At 36.3% G+C, this 21029-nt stretch overlaps 1 protein-coding gene across 3 annotated transcripts; it reads right to left on the reverse strand.

The window, feature by feature from the left end:
- Window positions 1–2354: 2354 nt before the first annotated feature.
- On the reverse strand, window positions 2355–19842 carry LOC117634170 (stromal processing peptidase, chloroplastic). 3 transcript variants are annotated; one of them, XM_034368126.1, is made up of 25 exons: window positions 19530–19842; window positions 17163–17406; window positions 16457–16698; window positions 16119–16317; window positions 15779–15826; window positions 15510–15617; window positions 15227–15415; window positions 14822–15121; window positions 14543–14644; window positions 13410–13544; window positions 12579–12803; window positions 8674–8877; window positions 8423–8593; window positions 6911–7060; window positions 6069–6206; window positions 5658–5885; window positions 5402–5554; window positions 5177–5303; window positions 4904–5030; window positions 4458–4578; window positions 4289–4369; window positions 4087–4188; window positions 3709–3859; window positions 3309–3444; window positions 2355–2717 (listed from the first exon to the last, which is right to left on the reverse strand). In XM_034368126.1, the coding sequence occupies exons 1-24, from the start codon at window positions 19697–19699 to the stop codon at window positions 3362–3364; spliced, it is 3798 nt and encodes a 1265-aa protein (XP_034224017.1). In that variant the 5' UTR covers window positions 19700–19842; the 3' UTR covers window positions 2355–2717; window positions 3309–3361. The 3 variants fall into 3 exon arrangements, with proteins under 3 accessions (XP_034224017.1, XP_034224016.1, XP_034224018.1); XM_034368125.1 differs by having other exon boundaries at window positions 2355–2736; XM_034368127.1 differs by lacking the exons at window positions 16119–16317; window positions 16457–16698 and having other exon boundaries at window positions 2355–2736.
- Window positions 19843–21029: the final 1187 nt, after the last annotated feature.

Genomic DNA, 21029 nt, shown 5'->3' on the forward strand with positions numbered 1-21029 from the left:
TACCTATGTCTGTCCACATTCCCGCGGCAGCCGACTTGTGAACCACAGTGGCGACCTTGGTTCTCTTCATCTTGCAAAGCCACTGCTATGACAACTTGTTCATCGACTTGTCTCTGCAACTCATTGATTTCATATAATATACAGTTTCTCTCATTTGTTTCTTGCTCTTGCGTCTCCAAGCATCTCCTAAAATCTTCCATTGAGAATGAATGAAGTATGAATTCTAAACTCTGAGAAATGAAAATATAGAAAGATGTAGTGTGAGAGGTATGAGCTCAGCCTTTGGTTTTCTAGAAAATTTTGGCAAGATAGATATGCCACGTGGCTTGATTTGATTGGATGAAAATCTTATCTGAAATTTGAAATTCATCCGAAATTTGAACCCAAATTTGTATGAAATTTGAATTCTGAAATTCATTCGAAATTTGAACCCAAATTTATCTGAATTTTGAATTTTGAAATTCATCCGAAATTTGAACCCAAAAATTTATCTGAAATTTGAATTTTGAAATTCATCCGAAATTTGAACCCAAAAATCTTATCCGGAAATTTTATCCGATTATGAATAGTCTTGACACATAGGAACCCGGAAATCTTATCCGAAAATATTTTCTAAATTAATTATTTTGATTAAAAAATTTGTGAAAAAAATAAAAAACTAAATAGTAATTGCCTTTAACCATGGCAATGGGTGAAAACACAAAATACTATTTGCAAGGAAAACCACTATTCACGTGAATAGTGGCTGTCCTAGCTCCCCCCTTGCCATGGCTAAGGGCAAATGGGTGGAGTTGCTCCAAGGGACGGACCCAGGAGTTGAAAATAGCATGGGCCAAATTCGTGGGCTAAATTTTTTTTTTTTTGGGGGTAAATTATAAACCTTTGTTTATTACCAAAAATAAAATAAAAATAAGCCCTCTTTTTTCAATATATTTTCTTGATCATATTTAGAACTTTTTATTATTATTATAATGACAATTGAAACAGACAAAAAATCTCGGAATTAATGATAAGATTGTTGAAATATTTGGAAGGGATTGAAGGGAAACAAAGAAGAAAAAAAAACAGAAGAGAGCTACACATGTACTAGAAAATATTTAGAAGGAATTAAAGTAAAAATAAAATAAAAACACATATCTCATCCCCAACACACACATCCGTTTCTTTATTCTATTTCCACTCCTCTCCCCTTTTTTTATTCTCTCTCTCTCTCTCTCTCTCTCTCTCTCTCTTCTTTCCAATTGTTTATCATCTCCCCCTCTATTTTTTTCCAATTGTTTATCATCTCCCCCTCTATTGTTTTTAAAAATTCTTTTTCCTCTTCTTTCTTTCTTTCTTTATTATTTTTCCTTCTTCTTCCTCTCTTCCTTTTTCTTTCTTTCTTCTTCCTCTCTGTTCTTTCTTTCTTTCTTGTCGGCCGACTAATTGCCTAGGCTAGATTATTAATTTAGTCCGCAAAAAAAAAAAAAAAGTTCCATGGGCTATAGCCCATGTCAACATGTTCATGGGACCGTGTCATTTGGCTTGTCTTCTGGTTTTGCTCTATGTTATCGCCTGTTCTTGGAGCCCCTGCCTTTTGGTTTGATAAAGTTCGATCTTCTTGACCGAAAAAGAGATCTTTGATTTCGGTAGAGGAATCCAGTTCACATGCCGTTGACTTGCTGTTAATCATGCCTTTTACTTTCATGTCGACGTGTCAATGTTCGGTGAGGGGTTAGAAAATTATTAGTCCGTATTACCACGTCAGCTATACCACGGTAGTAGTCTATAATTTCTCCGGACGTAGGAAGTCCACTATTGCATTAAATCCACCCTAAACTCTACACCCTATACCCTAAACCCTAAGCCCTATATAAAAAAAATACACATTGCTCTCTCCAGACAAGAAATCTAGGTACTTGGTAGCCTAGTTAGTAAAATCACGTATAATGTGTATTATACACATATGAACATACCTTTCAAAAAAACTTTCGTTTTCCATGTAAGTGTACGGAAATACATTTTTGTTTCTTTGAAAATAACACATACAATACACGGATGCATTTAAAATCATCCTTTTTGTATTTAAATTTTTCCAAATAATCCGCACACGTATTTTATTCATATTTTTCATGTCCCGGCCCATATAATCCTTGGATTCAGTCACTAGACTGTTGGAGTTTGAAAATGAAAAAGCTATTTACATTGGAAAGTTACAACTTTCCACAAGTCTCTATTTACTAAGAATGGAAACCCTTCAATTAGTAAATAAAGTTGGACCCTTGGATTGGATCTATGAAATAAACGAAAAATTTCTTCCACACCAATCCAATGTGCGTCAATCTACTCATATAACAAATTAAACAATTATAAGGTATAAAAGAGGTTATTACTAATCGGTCTACCAAGTGTTGACTATAAGTTAAACAAAATTTAGAAAACAATTTAAACGTAAAGGCTCATGAATTTACAATATGGAAGAATTGACCCAAGCGACCAGTGCACTTGATATAGCCGCAATTATGTACAACACAATGATAGCTACAGCTGTCGTTTTAGTTCCTAATGCTCATAGTTTTACAAGGAGTGTAATCAGCATCAGTGCCCAATGCTTCCAATGGTAATAATATGTAGTACTATGTCAATCAAGCCAGTCGATGAATTCACCTGGAATGATCTGCTGCAGACAATATGTTCTGCCACAACTTTGGCAACAGGGCCTTTTAACATCAAGCGGTCTGCACTTCTCAACAAATTCTGAAAATCAATACTCTAATCAACCACAAGACAAGGGAAAAGCCATCTACATTTTTAGCGAATCACATATACATGCAACAGAAGCTAAAAAATCAATATTCTCCCCCCGTTTTCCCAAGAAATTTCACTGACAGACGGGGTGTCATTTACTGCAATCACAAAGTCCTGACAAACTCCAATACTTCGCAGCCAAAATATATTACATTCATAGAATAAAATATTCTAAACTTAGAGCCCACATTACAAAGGAAGGTTTTCAATAGTTATTGTATTCATTTGCAGTGTTCAAAAGTTAATTAGCATTTAAATTATTTGATTGCAAATACTAACCCCAGAACATCTTTCTATTTTTCTTAGGAAAAAATTATGCACAATTCTTCCTGTCCACTTTGTCTAATTGTAAAAACAGTTATTTTTAATAATTAAAATGCATTTTCCAGAAACTATAGTGTGAGTCATCAACAGAATGCCAAAAAAAGATAAAACTTCAACCCAGAGGTACTTATAAGTTTCAGCGACTATTAAAAAGCTGTATTAAAAGGAAAATGAGAACAGCAAGCTTGTGGATATACCTTAATGCTAAATCTCTTTACTGCATGAGAGCTCAAGTAATCGTATAAGAATGTCATGTTGTAGGCCGTGTCATAGTAGATAAACCACGCCCGACAGGGAAAACTCCTGAAAAGCCTTCATCTGATTCTTCGACTTCTAAAGAAGAGGACATTACAGGTTCATGAGATAAAGCAAGCATGTAGAACTGATAAATGGACCCAACTCTAAATGATGAGGCAACATCAGACTCGGTACACACACCCAAAAAGAGAAAAAAAGTTGATATTTTTATGAGGTCTCATTGCCACTATTTGAAGTCAAAAAACATTGTTGATTGGTTAAAGATAATCCACTACATCTTTAAAACGTTCAATGACGGTTTGGCAAGAGTTCAACACAGTACAAAATATGTCCTCTCACCAGTCATTTCGTCACCAGCCTGAGCTCCAGCCACTCCAATGCACGAGTATATAGAATCATCATCGACTTTCAATTGATCATATGCAATGTATATGTCTTCAATAGCAGCAACCTCATACAAATTTGTGAGATCTTTGATGCAAGATATGTCCTGGACCAAAACAGCACTATGAAACATAATATCGTGATGAAAATAGTGTTTATTTTGATTGTTTTGGCTATTCCTTAAGTTGATTTTTGATAAACTAAATGGCAACCTCAAGGAATTATGAATCACAGTGATAATTTCAGCCCTAACACAGGAAAAGATTGATTGCAACCCACTTCTACGTTTTTTATGAGTATCATCTGTAAATGCTAAAGAAATTTTTAGTTTACCTTCCTTGGAACCGAAGAAGCCTGCAGATGAGCTAACAGTCCAAGCCAATATGCATTTGACTTGATCTCAGCATCATGTCGCATCAGAAGGGTCCGTTTTGCCTTTAATTTCGACATAGGTCAATAAACAAGAGACGTGGTCAAGAGAATTCCATTTTAGTGAAGAAAACAAAAAGGGATAAAAAATTAAAAACTAACTAACCCTGTCCAACTCCCTTTGGGAAATCTTGTTGCCATGCAAACCTCTAAGGACATTCTTGCATGCATCAACAGCTTTGTGAACCTGAATATTTATTAGACCTAAACAGGTGAAGAGAGTGCAAATGATAGAACATATTTTGCTTGAATATATACAAATACAACATACACACCTTGTCAGGGGTTGACGTTACAGATATGACATACCATCCAAGATTGAGCCTATCGAAGAGGTTCAACTCGAATGATACATCATATGTCAATCCAAGAGAATCTCTGACAGTCGTAAAAAGCCTGTGCAAAGCAGATGGAAAATTTCACAGCAGTGAAAATAACAAGAAATATTCATTAATCTGACATAGTATCTAAAAAATGTATGGTACAAACTCCTAGTGCAATTACATACTGCATTTTGTGAAGTTCAGATAATGTATGGTACAAATGACTAATGGGTTAGCGAAAACCACTGGCAGTTATTGATGAACATAATTGCACAGCATGGAGAAATAACACATTTTACTCATAAATTCAGAGCATGCAGATAATGGAGAAAGATGAACACATTTGCAGATAAACTTGAAGTTCATATGCATCCTTCGTACTGTGCAGAGAAAACTACCTAGAATTTATAATCTCAGCCAGGAGCCCCATTGTGATTCCAAAGAAAAGGGGATGACCACGAAGTTTTCTTCGCAGATCCTTCTGAATATCCTTATCCACCATAAGCAGCTCCTCCGATTTCAGTTCTGCAACCATATAAGAAATTACAGCCACAACACATAAGTACTTATACATACATATATATATATATATATTTTTTTTTGAATAGACATAAGTACTTATATCAATAAGCCGCAAATTCAAAACCTAATTCCAGATTTCATAAACTTGCCATCATTAGTTGAAATATGAATAATTGACTGAAAGAGATCTTTGCCATCGACTGTAAAACCCCAACGGTTTGGTGCAGGGCCTGCAATATAGGCACATGCCCTCTCATCTGTATCTTTCAAGAATACCTGCTTAAAAAGAAATGAAGCATGAGCACAATTCAAACACAATTCAAAGTATTACAGAAATTCCACCATCCAAAGTGGCAAGGATTAAGTACACTCACTTGCTGAGACTGCAAATCAGAAGGAGATGGTCGAAACACAACCGGATTATACTTATTCTCCATCTCATAATTTCCTGTCGATCTAATAGTTCCCAAGTAATCAAGAACACAAGACTCAACATCCTCCTCCGAGAAGTCCCCAACAATACTTACCTAAAAATAAGCAGACGCAGCCATATATAAATGAGAAATGTTGTATAGTATAATTTTATTGTTGTGTGCATAATTTGTAGAACCAAATCAGCAAAGTACACACCTCCATGTTATTGCCTACAAATTGGTTCATCACTGCATCCTTTACAGATTGCAATGATAAATCTTGCAAAGACTTTGGTGTAGGCTCCACAAACCGCTCATCTCCGTCCATCATTGCTAACATGAGTTTGTGAGCAGTTGAACGCTCCAAGCTTTTGGGAATGGACCGATAATAAGACAAATACAATTGCCTTGCTCTATCAAATGCATCATCCAGCCAGACACTGTGCTGCAAGTCAGCAAGAACTACCGTCAATTATAAATTCATCCTGCATGCATCTCTAATGGGAGGCCTCCTATGAAGCCGAAGTTACAACAATGTTGAGTCCAAAACAAGTGGACAACAACCAAGACAAGAATACTCTACAGAATCCACAAATCAGCACAGTGACTACAAGTTATGATGGGTTACCTCAAGTACCATATGAAGCAACTGGAAAGCCGCACGCATTCCATTATCTCTTAATGTGAAACGGAATTCCATAGAAATAAATTCCTCGGTGGACTCTAATGAGCAGTTAATCAGGTGATTCACACAGAACAGTTCTACCTGAGGATAACAGTATGCATACATGAGACAATCTCAGGAAAATGAGGGAAGTGGATTTTAGAATGCAAAAAATAGCACGATCCTAATTTAAATAATAATTACAAATAGCATATGAATAATCAGTGTACTTAGTAATCAGCTGCATGCCACATAAATTTTGCTAGATATTGTCTATATATTTTTAAAAAATAAAACTTGCATATTATTGAAAATACACCAGCTATTTGCTCTTCCAACAACTACTTGTGAGGTTGTGAAAGCTAATTTACATAATGACCATTTGTGGTACCTAACTTACTTACCAAACATCTACCTCAGATATATAATTTACAATTTAGTGAAAAATTCACGAGGAAATAATCTCCTGTGCAGAAGTAAAGACCTATTTGGAAGTGCTTCTAGAATAGCTAAAAGCGCTTTCAGGTAACTACAAACACTCCTACAAGCGCTTCTGACAGCATTTGGCAGAAAAAAATAAAAGTGCACTGGATTATAAAAGCACTTGGAAGTGCTTTTTGGAGAAGCACCTACCAAGTGCCTTTCTTCATGAAGCACTTGGATTTTAATGAAAAAAAGTGCTTATGAACAGAACTGCTTCCTACATAAGCACTTCATGGGCCCTAATTTAGCAATACCAAAAAAAAAAAAAAAAACCATGTATCTAATATATATGAACCTTTTGGGCAAGAGAAGAACTGACATACCTGCTCCCTTGAAAAGTTTCCAACACGACCTCCCTCACTAAGAGTACGTACGCCCACAACAACAGAACCTCTTGACTCATAACTTTCAGCTGCTCGTCCACCACCAACTATAAGCCGCATTACACCTCCCCTAGCCTCACTTTCTGAAATCTGTGATTGAAAAAATATATAAATTGTTATTTTTAGTAACAATCTTTACTCATCCATATTCTCGTTGATATTAACTGACATGACATTTCAACACCATAATCATCTCCAATAATATATATATATATATATATTTTTTTTAAAACAAAATTTTACTGCAAAGGAGCAGAAAAAAAATACAAGACAGCGAACGTGGCCTAGAGAGCCACCAGAACCAACATAAAAAAGAACAACGAACTAAGACATCTACGCTACAATATAACAGCATTCCAATCTAAATGAATAAGCTGGAAACTGATATCCTTAAATTCTGAGGAAGATGAAGCCCAAAGTGAAGCCCAAAAATGAATTCGGTCCCATAACTGATCAATCTCGTCACCTTTAAAATTATAAAAAATTATTCTATTTCTCTCTCCCCACACTACCCAAAACACTGCCATCATTGCGCAATATCCCCAGAACTACACTCCTTATTCCTCCAAAAAAGTTAAACTGATCCCCCAACATGTCACCACAAGAGATGTAATTCCCCCACGCAATCCCAGCCACCTGAGACATTCTCGCCCATAAAGATGGCAAAACAGAAATAAATGGTCCACTGATTCATTACCGCCTTTACACATAACACACCAGTTAGGAGAAAAATAAAGCAAGGCCTTCTTCTTTGAATCAAATCACAAGTGTTTAACTTACCATGAGCAATTAACCAAGCTAACACTCTTACCTTTGGTGGGAACTTTAGCTTTCCAGATTGCAAGTAGTTAAACCCTAAAGCAATTAACCAAACTAACACCATAATCATCTACAATAATGTATCTCATGATTACATCGCACCACTCTTTTCACAGATTTCCCTATTTCAATCTTCTTGCATTTTACGACGACAGGCAACAAAAATTTCATCTAATTTTGTATTAGCAACAAACTTTCATTAATAAACTTGAAAACAATACAAGTGATGTAGGACAGAAGTGTTGGGCTGCTGTTGGGTCTCTGTAGTAGAGCAAAACCACACTAGAAAAGGAATTTCCAACAATGAACAACAAAGAAAGAGAGAGATAAAACAACAGGATCAAAGTTGGAAGGTCCATAGATGAAATCTAGTCAAAGAGACCCACAAGAAACTCAATTATCCGATTTCTCTTGGAAAATTAAAAACTGCACACAAAGTCTCTTAATAGAGTATTTAAACTAGAGTTACAGCAGTTCTAGCATCCTAGTCTTTATTACTTAAATAACTATTTAATCTTGGCAGTTCTAGCATCCAATGACAAACTATACGAATACAGAAACTAACCCTCCTTAAAATAACCAAATCATAAAAATCAACAGACCCCATTACCATATAAACATAAGACGAGATACCTTGTAATTTACAGAAATTCCATTTGAAAGGCGACACTGAGTGATCCCTGTTTCTTTGTCATAAACTTCGGTCACATTTGTTTCTGGACTAAAGGGAATGAAGGATGGCATGCGCTCCTGCCTTAATTCCTGTAACTGCAATGATGATATCAATTCTTTTGGCACCTCAAGCTGCGCAAATAGGAGAGAAAATGAATCAGCCATAAATCAAATTGGACAGAAGAGCGAGCTAAGTTTATATGGAAAGACACCTCAGGCTCAGGTTCAATGGGTTCCTCCAATCCAGCTTTTATAGCAGCTACAATCTCACTAGGGGAAATAGCGAACTCAGTTTCACTCTTCCCCTCAACATGCACTTTCTTTGGAACACAAGCAACAATCGCTGCAGGAAGAGGTGCAGTAGGATTTCCAAAATTAGAAACGAATTCCAACACCTTCGCGCCAATGGAGTTGGTCTACACAACAAAAAATTGAAATTATATGAGATATAAGAACAGAGGATTAAACTAAACTTTAGTTCATCTATCTCACTGCACCGGCATTGCCTCAATAATATCAACCCAATTTTATCCTCTACTTGTCTATCTATGATTAACGAAAATACATAATTTACTTCAACAGAGGATTGAGTGAAACGCATTACAAATTCTTAACCAAGAAAAGAGACAAAAATTCATTTATATTACATTATATATCTATATTATTAACATACATATAATATACAAATTACATTAAGCACAGTCTTACTAGATCTATCTTGCATTCCTTTATATATGTCGCTAAAAATATACTTAAGGTACCAACATGACCCCAAAAGTATTCTAATGTAGCGAACTAGCCTACTTGTAACACATACCAGAGTGAACGGCCATCTTGGCAACATTGATATGGCATATTAGTACGTGGCATAAAAAGTAGGGCAGTAAGAATAAGCTGCTGTCCAGCAGCCCGAAAGGAGATTCAGATATTATGTTTATTCTCTTGCATAATCACAGTATCAAGTAACACTAACAAATGATAATGTGATGCAGGGCAGCGGCTATAAGCTGATGTCCACCAACCCAAACATACCCAAAATACAGTGGATAGAAGGATAAAGCAGTAGAATCGAAGTTGGAACGAAGAGAACTGAGTTCTAGGGCAAAATCTCAATAGAAACTCCATAGACTAAAGTCTGAAATTATATTCATCAACAAAAACTAAATACAAGAGTCTCTTAATAGCCTATTTATACTAGAATATAGAAAACCTAATTGACAGAGGAAATTAAAAACCTAAACAGGAAATTAAATCAAATCCTAGCAAGAATAAGAAAACAAGTAATAAAATAACCTATTAATTTAATATAACTAAAACTTAGCCTTATTGGTTGAGGCCCACTTAGATTAGGAAAGTCTACTAGATGCTCCTGCATCAACTCCACCGGGTTGGGAAGAATTCTTCCTCGAATTCCAATCGTTTGGTGAAAACTGCCTTGACATAACCTCCTCTTAGATAAGTTGTCCATAGAACTTGTCCTTGATATTGAACCTTCCCACTCCAAAGAAATAGATATTTAGAATATTTGATCCTTCTGGAACAGTACCAGATATCTTCTGCAGCCAAGCTCTCAGCCCAAAAACTCTTCACTCCAAAAACCAGTAGTATGACAAGGTCAATGAGGTTCTTGGTAGTTTGCAAATTAAAAGAATCAACCCCAAGAAAATCAGCATACTCATAAGTATCACCTTCGAAGGAATTCATCTCATCTCCAACAATTTCCTCAAGAATTTCTTGAATCACCTTTCCTTCGAACGTGGGTTTATTTTGTTGCTTCAAAAGTTCAAACCCAACTTCTTCGTGATTCACTGCCTTCAATATTACACCAGATTCAGCTCGTTTACTCTCACCAAGTACCTTGTCAAAAGCTTTCTCAATTCCCAAACAAACTTCACAATCTTCTTCCAAACAACAGTCAAACATGGGAGGGTTTTCTAAATTTAGGAGATTGTCATTTTCCAATTTATTTGAAGCTCCCTCAACATCCTTCTTAGCAACAAGTGGATACACAGATGCCACCTCCTTGCTCTCAGTGTCAAACTTATGGGCTCTCAAATGACCATTAACCCCTGCATCTTTAGGAGCATGGCAGAATCATTCTTCAAGCGGCTGCAAAGTCCACTTTCTCCCATCCTTATAGAATGAATACGTGTTAGCTTTAGCAGAATGCATCATGTCTTTGTCAAACAACCATGGTCTTCCCAATAAGATATGACATGCGTTTGTGGGAACAACATCACACCAAGCTTCATCCTCAACAATATTACCAATAGTGAATTTGACCAAACACTCCCTTTCGAAACCATGCAACCTTGTAAGGATTAGGATGCTTCTCAATTGGTAACTTCAATTTTTCTACCGCCTCTTTTGAGATAATGTTTTCACTACTTCCTCCATCAAGAATCACGTTGCACACCTTTCCCCCACAAAGGACTCGTGTTCGGAATATATTATGTCGATGCCAATCTTCTTCCTTAATTTTGGGAGTTGTCATCACTCACCTTAACAACAAACATTCTCCTTCAACTGGTACGGGATTGGCATAAACATCATACGCTGGTTTTGAAAAGGTGATCTTATCACCTACCAAATTTATTCTTCTTTGTGGACAAGCGTAAAGATTTATGCCCGCCTCTCCGCAATTGAAACATCGAGCTTGTGAAGTACTTCCAACCTTGGAATCCTTGAGATTAGCACTGTTCGGAGTATATGAAATTGTGTTATTTCTTTCCTCTTCACTCTTATCAGCACCCAAGTTCCTACCACCTATTCGGGTACTTGAATTGGCTTCTTATCACTTTGGATGCCATGAACAGCAACAATCTCTTTGCCAACCCGTATCTGGGTGGCTAGAAACTACGCTCTTTCCACCACGAAGTGATTGTCTTTGCTCCATTAAAGCATATTTTCGAGCATCTTCAAGGTTGAACAAACGGACCACTCCCATCTCATCTCGAATTGTCTGGTTCAAACCAGAAAGAGAATAGGATGTCATATGTTCATTAGTCTCATTCAAACCAACTCGAATTGAGAGATTATTAAACTCTGACGTATATTCTTCAACATACATGTCTCGTTGCTTTAAGTTATGAAACTGCTCATAAAACTCCATGGCATAATCACCCGGTAAAAACTGCTTTCGTAACTTGGACTTCATACGATCCCATGTGTTGATCTTCTGCTTCCCTTGACGAGCACGCTGCTCTTCAACTAGCTTCCACCATTGAAGCGCGGTACTCTTCAATTTAAGCTTTACAAACACCACCTTGCGATCTTATGCCATAGGCTTCCATTCAAAATAATTCTCTAGACTTGCCTCCCAATCCAAATAATCTTCCCCATGCATCTTTCCATAGAAATCAACTTCTTCAATTTTAATTCCTCCACCATTCAAATCCAACGCATGAACCAACCGCACTTCCAATCCACCTCGATGACCATCACCATGGTTTCCAGCTTCATGAAAAGGGTTTTCGACTTCCGTCTCGTCTTCATATTCATCCTCACCACCACCTTCCGGTATGTATAAGGGTTCGCGGTTGCGTTCCGGAATCTCCATATAGACATCTGCACGTTCCTGTCGTTGGAGGGCTTGCACCGCTCTCGACAAGTCTTCCATCATACGCCGCATCTCAGCCATCTCTGTGTGTTGGGCTTGGTTCCCTCGTCCACGACCTCTACCACGTCCGACCATGCTGTGGAACAAGGATTAACCTAGGCTCTAATACCAATTTGATACTGTCCAGAGACCCAAACATACCCAAAATATAGAGGATAGAAGGATAAAGCAGTAGAATCGAAGTTGGAACGACGATAACTGAGTTCTAGGGCAAAATCCCAATAGAAACTCTATAGAGTGAAATTATATTCATCAACAAAAACTAAATACAAGAGTCTCTTAATAGCCTATTTATACTAGAATATAGAAAACCTAATTGACATAGGAAATTCAAAACCTAAACAGGAAATTAAACCAAATCCTAGTAAGATTAGGAAAACAAGTAATAAAATAACCTATTAATTTAATATAACTAAAACTTAGCCTTATTGGTTGATGCCCACTTAGATTAGGAAAGTCTACTAGATGCTCCTGCATCATAATGATTTTGAACATTACCTCTTCAAGAGTAACTGTTCCGGCAACAGCAACCAAACTCTCATGTCCTTGCCTCTGATCCATCACTGTATGGCCAAGCGCATCACTCTCCATAATGAAATCCAAATTATCAACAGAAGATACATTATCTATCATAGCTGCCAGATGTTCACTATCTTTTAATAAAGCATCCATGTAGCGAGTTAATTCACCCTTAGTAACACCAAATTCTTTGAGCCTTCTAACCTGCACCAAATAAAGCATAACATCAAGTTTATATAACGTATCTGTAACAAGATATATGCCGAAACTTTGGATCAACTGGAAATTCACTAGGACTGAGCCAACTATGAAGTTTGTTCTTTCCAAGCTTGAGCAAGAAAGATACAAGAAAAGTGCAGTCCCACAGAGCAAGATATCATGGTGGCCTATCATTATGTTTATCTCATAACTTAAAAAACATTGATTTTCGATTCATGTGTTCCAAATAATGACAAAACTAAAATAAATATAATAAGAGGTGAAAAAGATGACTTATCTCCCTCAAGAATACATTTTGACCACCACGATAAGAAACCCAAGCTACCATTAGTTTAGACAGCAGAATTTACTCTAAAACTGAGTTAATTAAACAAAACTTGCATCCATGGCATCATCTTTTAAAAGAAAAAGAGAAAAAAAGTATACGACTTTCTTGAAATTACAGAAAATGTCCAATTGTGGACAAGTGGTCCACCAATTAGACACCAGTACACAATTTGTCTAAACTGACAACATGCAAACTACACTTAAGAAACCCAGAAACAAGCTCCCCTTTCAGAGTGTGTGGCAGAGCAAGACAGAAATACCAACCTCTTGGACAGCAACTCTTATTGCACTTTGCCAATTCTTGGGTTCAGCAGTTACTGTAAGAGTAGTGACGGTACATCCTTCCCTTCCAGAGTCACTATGATCCAATTCAATTGAAGTAAATGGTGGATTTGAACTCTGCCATTTTTAAAGATTAGCAAACTTACAAAGAGCTGCATGGTTTTTCAAGCTAATATAGAGTGCATAACATGATTTCGGGTATACAATAATAAAACATTTCAGATCAACAAGCTGATGATGTAAGGAAGAAAGAAATTTGTACCTATTCTAGGCGTAGGTGCAATGGTAAAAATTAGGCTAATTTTTTTTATCTACTAGAATTAGAATTAAGAGATTCAAGTATTCATTTACAGTAGCTTACGTGTAAAATTATTATGGTATTGCAGTATTGTACTATGCAGGGATTCCCTGCATAATTAGGCCTTATTATTATTGGATTGGAGAGTTTTCATATTCTGAACATAGAATAACAAATGTAATTGAAGACTTTTCACATTAAATTGAGAAAGCAAACATAAAGTTGCCGAGTTACCGTTCCTCTGTTCTAGAACTATTTCTCTTCCTCACTTTTTCTCTCTTCTATTCTATTCTTGCTTCTACAAATCAAATTTTATTACCACCATGATTGGATGATGCAAATATTCAATTTGAACTTAAAAGAAATAGATAACTGATTATTTACTAAAAACAATACGTTAGCAACGAGATTTTCAGACAAATTGCAAGATATTATGACAACCGCTTATCAGTTATAACTTATAACCACAGGCATTGTGGTACAGAAAGTTCGACATCCCTACATATAAAAAGAGAAAGCCTATAATATCTTCATGGACAACTTTGGTGGGTGTGATCTTGACTCTTTTGTTCACTGTTTAGTTGGAAAGAAACTGTGAATTATTTGATTTTGCTTTGAAGGTTACCCTCCTTGATTTTGACGCACTTCTTGTATGTTATTTGTATCTCTTCTTTTTTCTTTAATTAAGCTTGTATTTATATATATATATATAAAATTAACAAGCAAAACCAAATTAATAAAACAGCTAATTAAAGCAAAGCAGTGACATTTTTCATAGTGGAAACTGGAACTTGTATACGTAACACTAAAATTGCACCTTGTATCTTGTATTAATTCGGAAATGCAAAGCAGATAGAAATATTCTCTTCATTAGAACATTTCGCAAGTCACCAAATGTTTGAACCCTGCTCACAGGAATCTGCAGCGGTTCCATAAAAAAGTTAGAGAGAGAGAGAGAGAGAATGGTAACTAAATCTGGAAGGCACAAAACAACCAAATTACTAAGGATATATCAAACAAGAAAAATATTCATAATAGCCCAACAGAAACACAACTTAGCACATAATTAGAAGAAACTCTACAAAACCCCTTATACCTTGCAGAACATATTAAATGAAAAGTTTTGAATCAATTCATGCTGAAAAATCTGTGGAGGCTTCAAATCCGTACTACTTCCAGGGAGTGACCAATTGTGCTTCACAGGAGGACGAACTGTGTGCCTTTCCTTTTTAAAGATTTTAGCTTGATCAACAGAATTAGATGACCTTTCATTAGGTAAACTTCCAGTCAGCCCAACTGAAAACTTGGGCACAAGGAAACTAGCCATTGCACCAAAAGCACTAGGAGCAGGTGCAGAAACTGCCTCATTTTCTAGGCCAGTTTGTCCAAAGACAGCCTGCAATAAAGCAACCAATTTTATTCAACTTATGACTCTAAAAGTGAATGCAAATTACTCATCTACACAGAATTAAAGTCATTCAGTAAGTGAACTCTTGCATACTTCAATTTGGTAAATCGTTTTTGAGATGTTATCAATATCCCCAACAATGTATAAGGTTGCATTTGCGGGGAAGTACCAACGCTCATGGAATTTCCTTATTTTATCAACATCCCACTTCTTAATTTGCTCTTCTAATCCAATTGGGAACCTTTTGCTCAGCTTGTTTTCAGAATGCAGATGTTGTAATAACTGCACTCGATCAAACGTGTAAAAGTTGAGATAAAGCTAGGCAAGACAAATATATTAACCAGCTTAGAGAAATAACAAAACTCCCTAGGCAAACCTGGCAGTCAACGCGATAATCTATGGTATTCATCATCTGTAATTCTGAAAGTATAGCACTCCGTTCTTTTTCAACACGAGAAGAAAGGAATTTCGGGTGAAAAGCAATCTGTACACATGCATGAAGCACAAGTAGATAAGAACTTAAAGGTTACCAACTTCCAATTCAGTCATTTGTTTTTCTCTAATTTCATTTTTTCGTCTAAAGCATCATATAATCGTCAATATATGTATATGACTAGCTCATATAGAAAAATCAATCATTCATACCTCATTTAAAGCATCCAGTACATATGGAAGTAGATCTCCATCAGAATCCTGGAAAGCAAAATATAATCGTCAATATATGTATAAGACCTAGGTTGGAAGAACAATATACAAATTAGCTTAAAGTGTGGATTATTATTTTCTATTTTTGCAAAAACATCATAAAGTTTCACACCAATAGCTTACATTCTGTTCGATATATATATATATATATATATATCACAACTACAACAACTATGATTACCAGCTCTGTTATATTGCTTGGTATTGACATACATAAGACCACAAATACTAAAAATGACAAAAACTCAATTCCTGAATATTGGTGTAACAGAAAAGGGACCTTTGAACTAATGGGTGAATGGATGTGAAACACTGTATGATGGAAGTCAGTGTAAGCATTAGATCGAGCCCCTGTCCCAAGAAGTTTCTCACGTTTCTTACTTCCAAGGAAAGCAACATGTTCAATCATATGTGCAATTCCTTGCTCATCGTCTTCCTCATCGATTGATCCTACGTGAACTTCCATGTGTGCTTCAAACCTAAAACTCCAACAAATGTGCTCTATTTGAGATATGAAATTATCTTATAAATAAGCTGCACATGAAACCTGGCCTTTCTATTTTCTACATAACCATAAAGCATAAGCCAACTAGAAGTAGTCCTGTAGAGAGGCCAAACCTGTTTGGCGGAACTTTATTTGGTAAGATCAGATAGCGCAGCCCATTTTTCAGTTGTCCTCGATACAACTTTGGATGAGATGGAATTTCAGAACTTAAAAACCCCTCTAACTCTATTTTTCCTACTCCAGGATATAATAAATCCAGATCCTGTTTCTCCAGAATACCATCTTGCCAGGCTGTACTTGCTGCGTGTGGCTCATCTGGACCCACGGTTGCGTATGGAAGACGATCATGCTTCACCTAAAAATTACATGGACCACAATAAGTAAGAAAGAAGTTGTCTTGAGAACATGAGCAGAATGTTTCCTGTTGGAACCTCCAAAACTGCATCAGGAACTGTAAAGTGACAACGAGAGTTTCTTAAAAGTTCACTGATAATCAACATACTAGATGGTGTGAAACAGTTTAAGTTCCACAACTTATTTCACATTTGTAATTTTTTTCCCAAATTATTGTTTCATGAATGCAACACACAAAGAACGTGTCTGTGCAATTCAATCAAGATGAACAGAAAGAATGCTGCTCTGAGCTGAATCATTATTGTACATTCTCAATCAGTTGCTTAGATTCTGTAATTTACACTTCTAGGGCCCAGACGAAGAGACATTAGAGATGGTTCATGTGAAAACACCAGATAATAGTCAAACACAAGACGTAAAATGAAAGATGCATCAACAGAAGGAAATTTGTTGTGGACTACTTACAGCAGCATTGTCAAGTTTAGGCTTGGACAAACAAATAGAAGTTTTGTCATTAAAGACACTTGGTGTAGATGTCCTAAGGCGATGACGACTTCTGTTCTGGGAAAAAGAGCTAGAAATGTAGTTATACTTTCCTGGAAAAAGTGCTTCAGTGACTGGCTCTCTGAGCATGGAGATACATTGTTCCCAAGTATTAGTTTTCTTTCTATGTAAGCCTGATCTACCAGCACCAACTTCGAGCAGACGCCTTTTACCCACAAGAAAATGCCCAAAAGCAAAAGTGAATAAAAGTTACCGTTTATATCCAATGAAGAATATAGAGGGCACTGAAATTGTAGTTACATAATATAGAAGAACATTCACAACAGCTATATATTCAGGTCCACACCACACAGTTATGAACATATAAACCGGTTGTGAGTTGCATACTAGTCAATACATGTTATCTTCTGGATAGGTGGGTTGAACTGAAATACAACCAGTTGATTAGTTGTGTTAAACAGCCAACACCATTTCAACATGAACACGACTATGCTTGATACTAAGTTATCAGCCCCATAATATTGTGCAGGTTTCAAACTGGGTTATCGCACTCTGTCAAAAATAGTCATCCCCAATTTCTACTCTTCATCATGTTCAACAGGGAATTAGTAATCTTGTTATCCATGCCTAATAACACCAAGGCAGTAACCTCTTTCTTGTTTCAGAATGTTTTTTTCTTTTTAAATCCTTGAACGGTGGTTCTATCAGAAACCATATTTTATTCAGCCATATTTAATGAAAACGCTTAAACTATCAATCTGATTTGATACCTGTATACACAAAACCCAACTCTTCATCTTCCCTCTCCACAACCCATATATGTCTAAACTTTGGCTAATGATTTTCCTGTTCGCACAATTTGATTGAAAAGTAGAATCCATTTCACATCGTTGTTTCGGAGCCTTTTTAACAAAGTGCACGTGTGTATTAATTGCTTCGAACTAATATTGCTTTGGGTTTTCTTTTGTAGGTTTGATTAGCCAATTAGGGTATGGTGGCTAATCAAATTCGCTTGTTCTTACATTGTCCATGTGCATTGAGAATGGGTTGGCGATTAGTCAGGGCGGCAGGGATTAATTGGGTTATTCCTCAGTCATGTTCAAATATTCTTTGTGATGCATACGTGTCTTGGTGGTGGAAGGAAGGCAAGAATTTTGGGGAATTGTGATGTGTTAGCTGTCTTTCGGGAATTTGGTTTGTGATAAATAGAAGAATATTTGAAAGCTAAAGAGGGGATGTAGAGGAGAGTTTTTGGGAAAAACTCAGGTTTGGGGCATCCTTATGGGCTTCTCTTTCTCCAGCCTTTAGGGATATTTCATTTTCTGTAATTTATTAGATTGAGAAGCTCATGTAGGATAGTTTGTAGAATTGTATTACATGTAAGAGGTGTTTTTTGATTTGCTATTGAGGGCTGTATCTTTTGTTGGTGGACCTCTGGTTCACTAAGTTTTATATTGTCTTTTTCATCTCTTTAATATAATATTGTTTCTCATAAAGAAATAAAAAATTAGCCAACCATAACTGTAATAATTTGGTTGTCTTGAACTGAACAAACTTGTCTTGCTCGACCAAACCAAAATAAATTTGAAAATAAAAACAAAAGACTAGCTTTAGCATACTGGAATTTATCGCACTTCATATCATCATTCTTGTTCTGTTATGTATATGTATACACACAGAGGGATGCCCTCTGAAAGTGCCCAGCATCTATATAAATCTTAGCAAACAACAAACACAATCTACCTCAAAATCAAATAATGTAAATGACATAACTTGTAAAGGTGGTGGTGAGGGCGGGCTTGGAGTCCCTTCAGTGAAATCAAGAGGGAAGAATCAATAAATTAAAGAGATTGAAGAATCGGCCAAATGAAACAAGATTATGTTCGACCAGACCAGGAAAAGAAAACAAGGATGATGAGGTGATGATGGTTTAGGAAGGGTAAAAAGAGTTTGAACTATGTGGATGGGTTAGAAATAGCACCTTATAAAATGGAAGGTGGGTCAACTGAAAAGGGCTAACAAAGCAAAAAAAGAAAAAAAGAAAACAATTACGATGTTTTTAGCAGCAAGTAGAGTAAAGATTCTACAGTTTTAGTCTACGTTTCACAATGTATACCAAAAATTGACAGAAACCGTGGTGAAAAGCAAATAAAAACAATGGAGGTTTCCAGTGAACTTCGCCGTTACATTCATTGCAAGTGCGTGTAATTCCTTGTCCAGTTACTCAAGAGCTAGCAAGATAACAAGGACTTGGGAATAAACCCTATGAGGAAGAGAGAAAGAGCAGAGAAACCCTAAGGATAGAATTTGAAGGAAACAAGAAATTACCTGGTTGGGGAAAATAAAGATAGACGATTAATATGTACAGGGGTCAAAGGGCCACGAGCACTACGAATACAAACCACCGAATTCACCCGCCTATTCGAATAACTGTCGTCTCTGCTTATTCTCGGACGGATTTGTGGCATGTTTCCTACAAGAGAGCTTATGGCCGCCATGGCTCTGCGAGAGAGATATGGCCTTCGATTTTTGATTCAGTTGAGACTTGAGATAAGGGAAGGGAGGTACAGTTCTAACTCCTAAATTCCAATCCGCCTCCTGTGGAGAGTGGCGTTACACACAAAGGGTCTGCGTGCCGCGCGCGAGGTGCGAGCGAGTGATTAAAATTGGATAACCCTCCTGATCAGTGCATGTGTGGGCTCCACAAGATATGTGTGGGCTAACGAAACGAGTATTGAAGAAAAATAAAGATCTGTTATAAAATATGAAGCCCACATAGGTAAAATTAGGTGGGAATTAGTGGAGATAAAGCTAGTAGGTATTAGTTAAAAGATGGAATAATGATGTTGGGGATAAATCATTATGTCTCCATTAAGAGCCATTTGCTTTACCTATAAATAGGCATTATATTTGCTTGTAAACACACATAGAGAAGAGGAAGAGAAGGAAGAATGAGGGTGAGTGAGTTGAGAGGAAAGAGCAAGAGAGAAATTCTCCAAGAGAGAAAATTTAGTGAGCCATACATATTGTAAACACTAAAGTTGTAGCCCTATTATTTTACATAGTGAAAAGTTACTGCTGCTGCTCTCCGAGGACGTAGGCATAGCCGAACCTCGTTAAATGCTGTGTCTCATCTACTTTACGTGCAGCTCAATATTCGCACATATCCCAGTTCATTTACAACACGTTATCAGCACGAGAAGCTCTCAGGTATAATTTTTGTGCTGCACTATTATCTATACTATTCACGCCTTTACTTTTATTTAAATGTATGGAGCAAAATTAGTGCCCATACAAGCACGTTTACTTTATCGCAAATTTACTTTTACTTAAAGTATGATGTGGAATTAACCCTCATACTTTATGAAATTACTTTACTGTACATTATTTACTGTATGATGTAGGTTTATTACCCATACAACAGTATCTATATAAAAGGGTGGTGCGGGTTTATCGTCCACGCCTTTATTTTTATTTAAATGTATGGAGCAGAATTAGTACCCATACAAGCACGTTTACTTTATCGCAAATTTACTTTTACTTAAAGTATAATGTGGAATTAACCCTCATACTTTATGAATTTATTTTACCGCACATTTATTTTTATTAAAAGTATGATGAGGAATTAACCCTCATACTTTATGAATTTATTTTACAGCACATTTATTTTTATTAAAAGTATGATGTGGAATTAACCCTCATACTTTATGAATTTACTTTACCGCACATTTACTTTTATTAAAGGTATGATGTGGAATTAACCTTCATACTTTATGAATTTACTTTACCGCATATTTACTTTTATTTAAAGTATGGTGCGGAATTAAC

This window comes from Prunus dulcis, chromosome 7, assembly GCF_902201215.1.
Source record: "Prunus dulcis chromosome 7, ALMONDv2, whole genome shotgun sequence".
Lineage (NCBI taxonomy): Eukaryota > Viridiplantae > Streptophyta > Magnoliopsida > Rosales > Rosaceae > Prunus > Prunus dulcis.

Excerpts from the sequence above, each read along its gene's own strand:
- LOC117634170 (XM_034368126.1), bottom strand. The coding sequence starts at position 19,699 with ATGGCGGCCATAAGCTCTCTTGTAGGAAACATGCCACAAATCCGTCCG. Across the intron at positions 17,407-19,529 it reads TCTTTATTTTCCCCAACCAG|GCGTCTGCTCGAAGTTGGTG; the intron begins GTAATTTCTTGT and ends TGTGGGTAAAAG. Across the intron at positions 12,804-13,409 it reads TAAGAGTTGCTGTCCAAGAG|GTTAGAAGGCTCAAAGAATT; the intron begins GTTGGTATTTCT and ends TATTTGGTGCAG.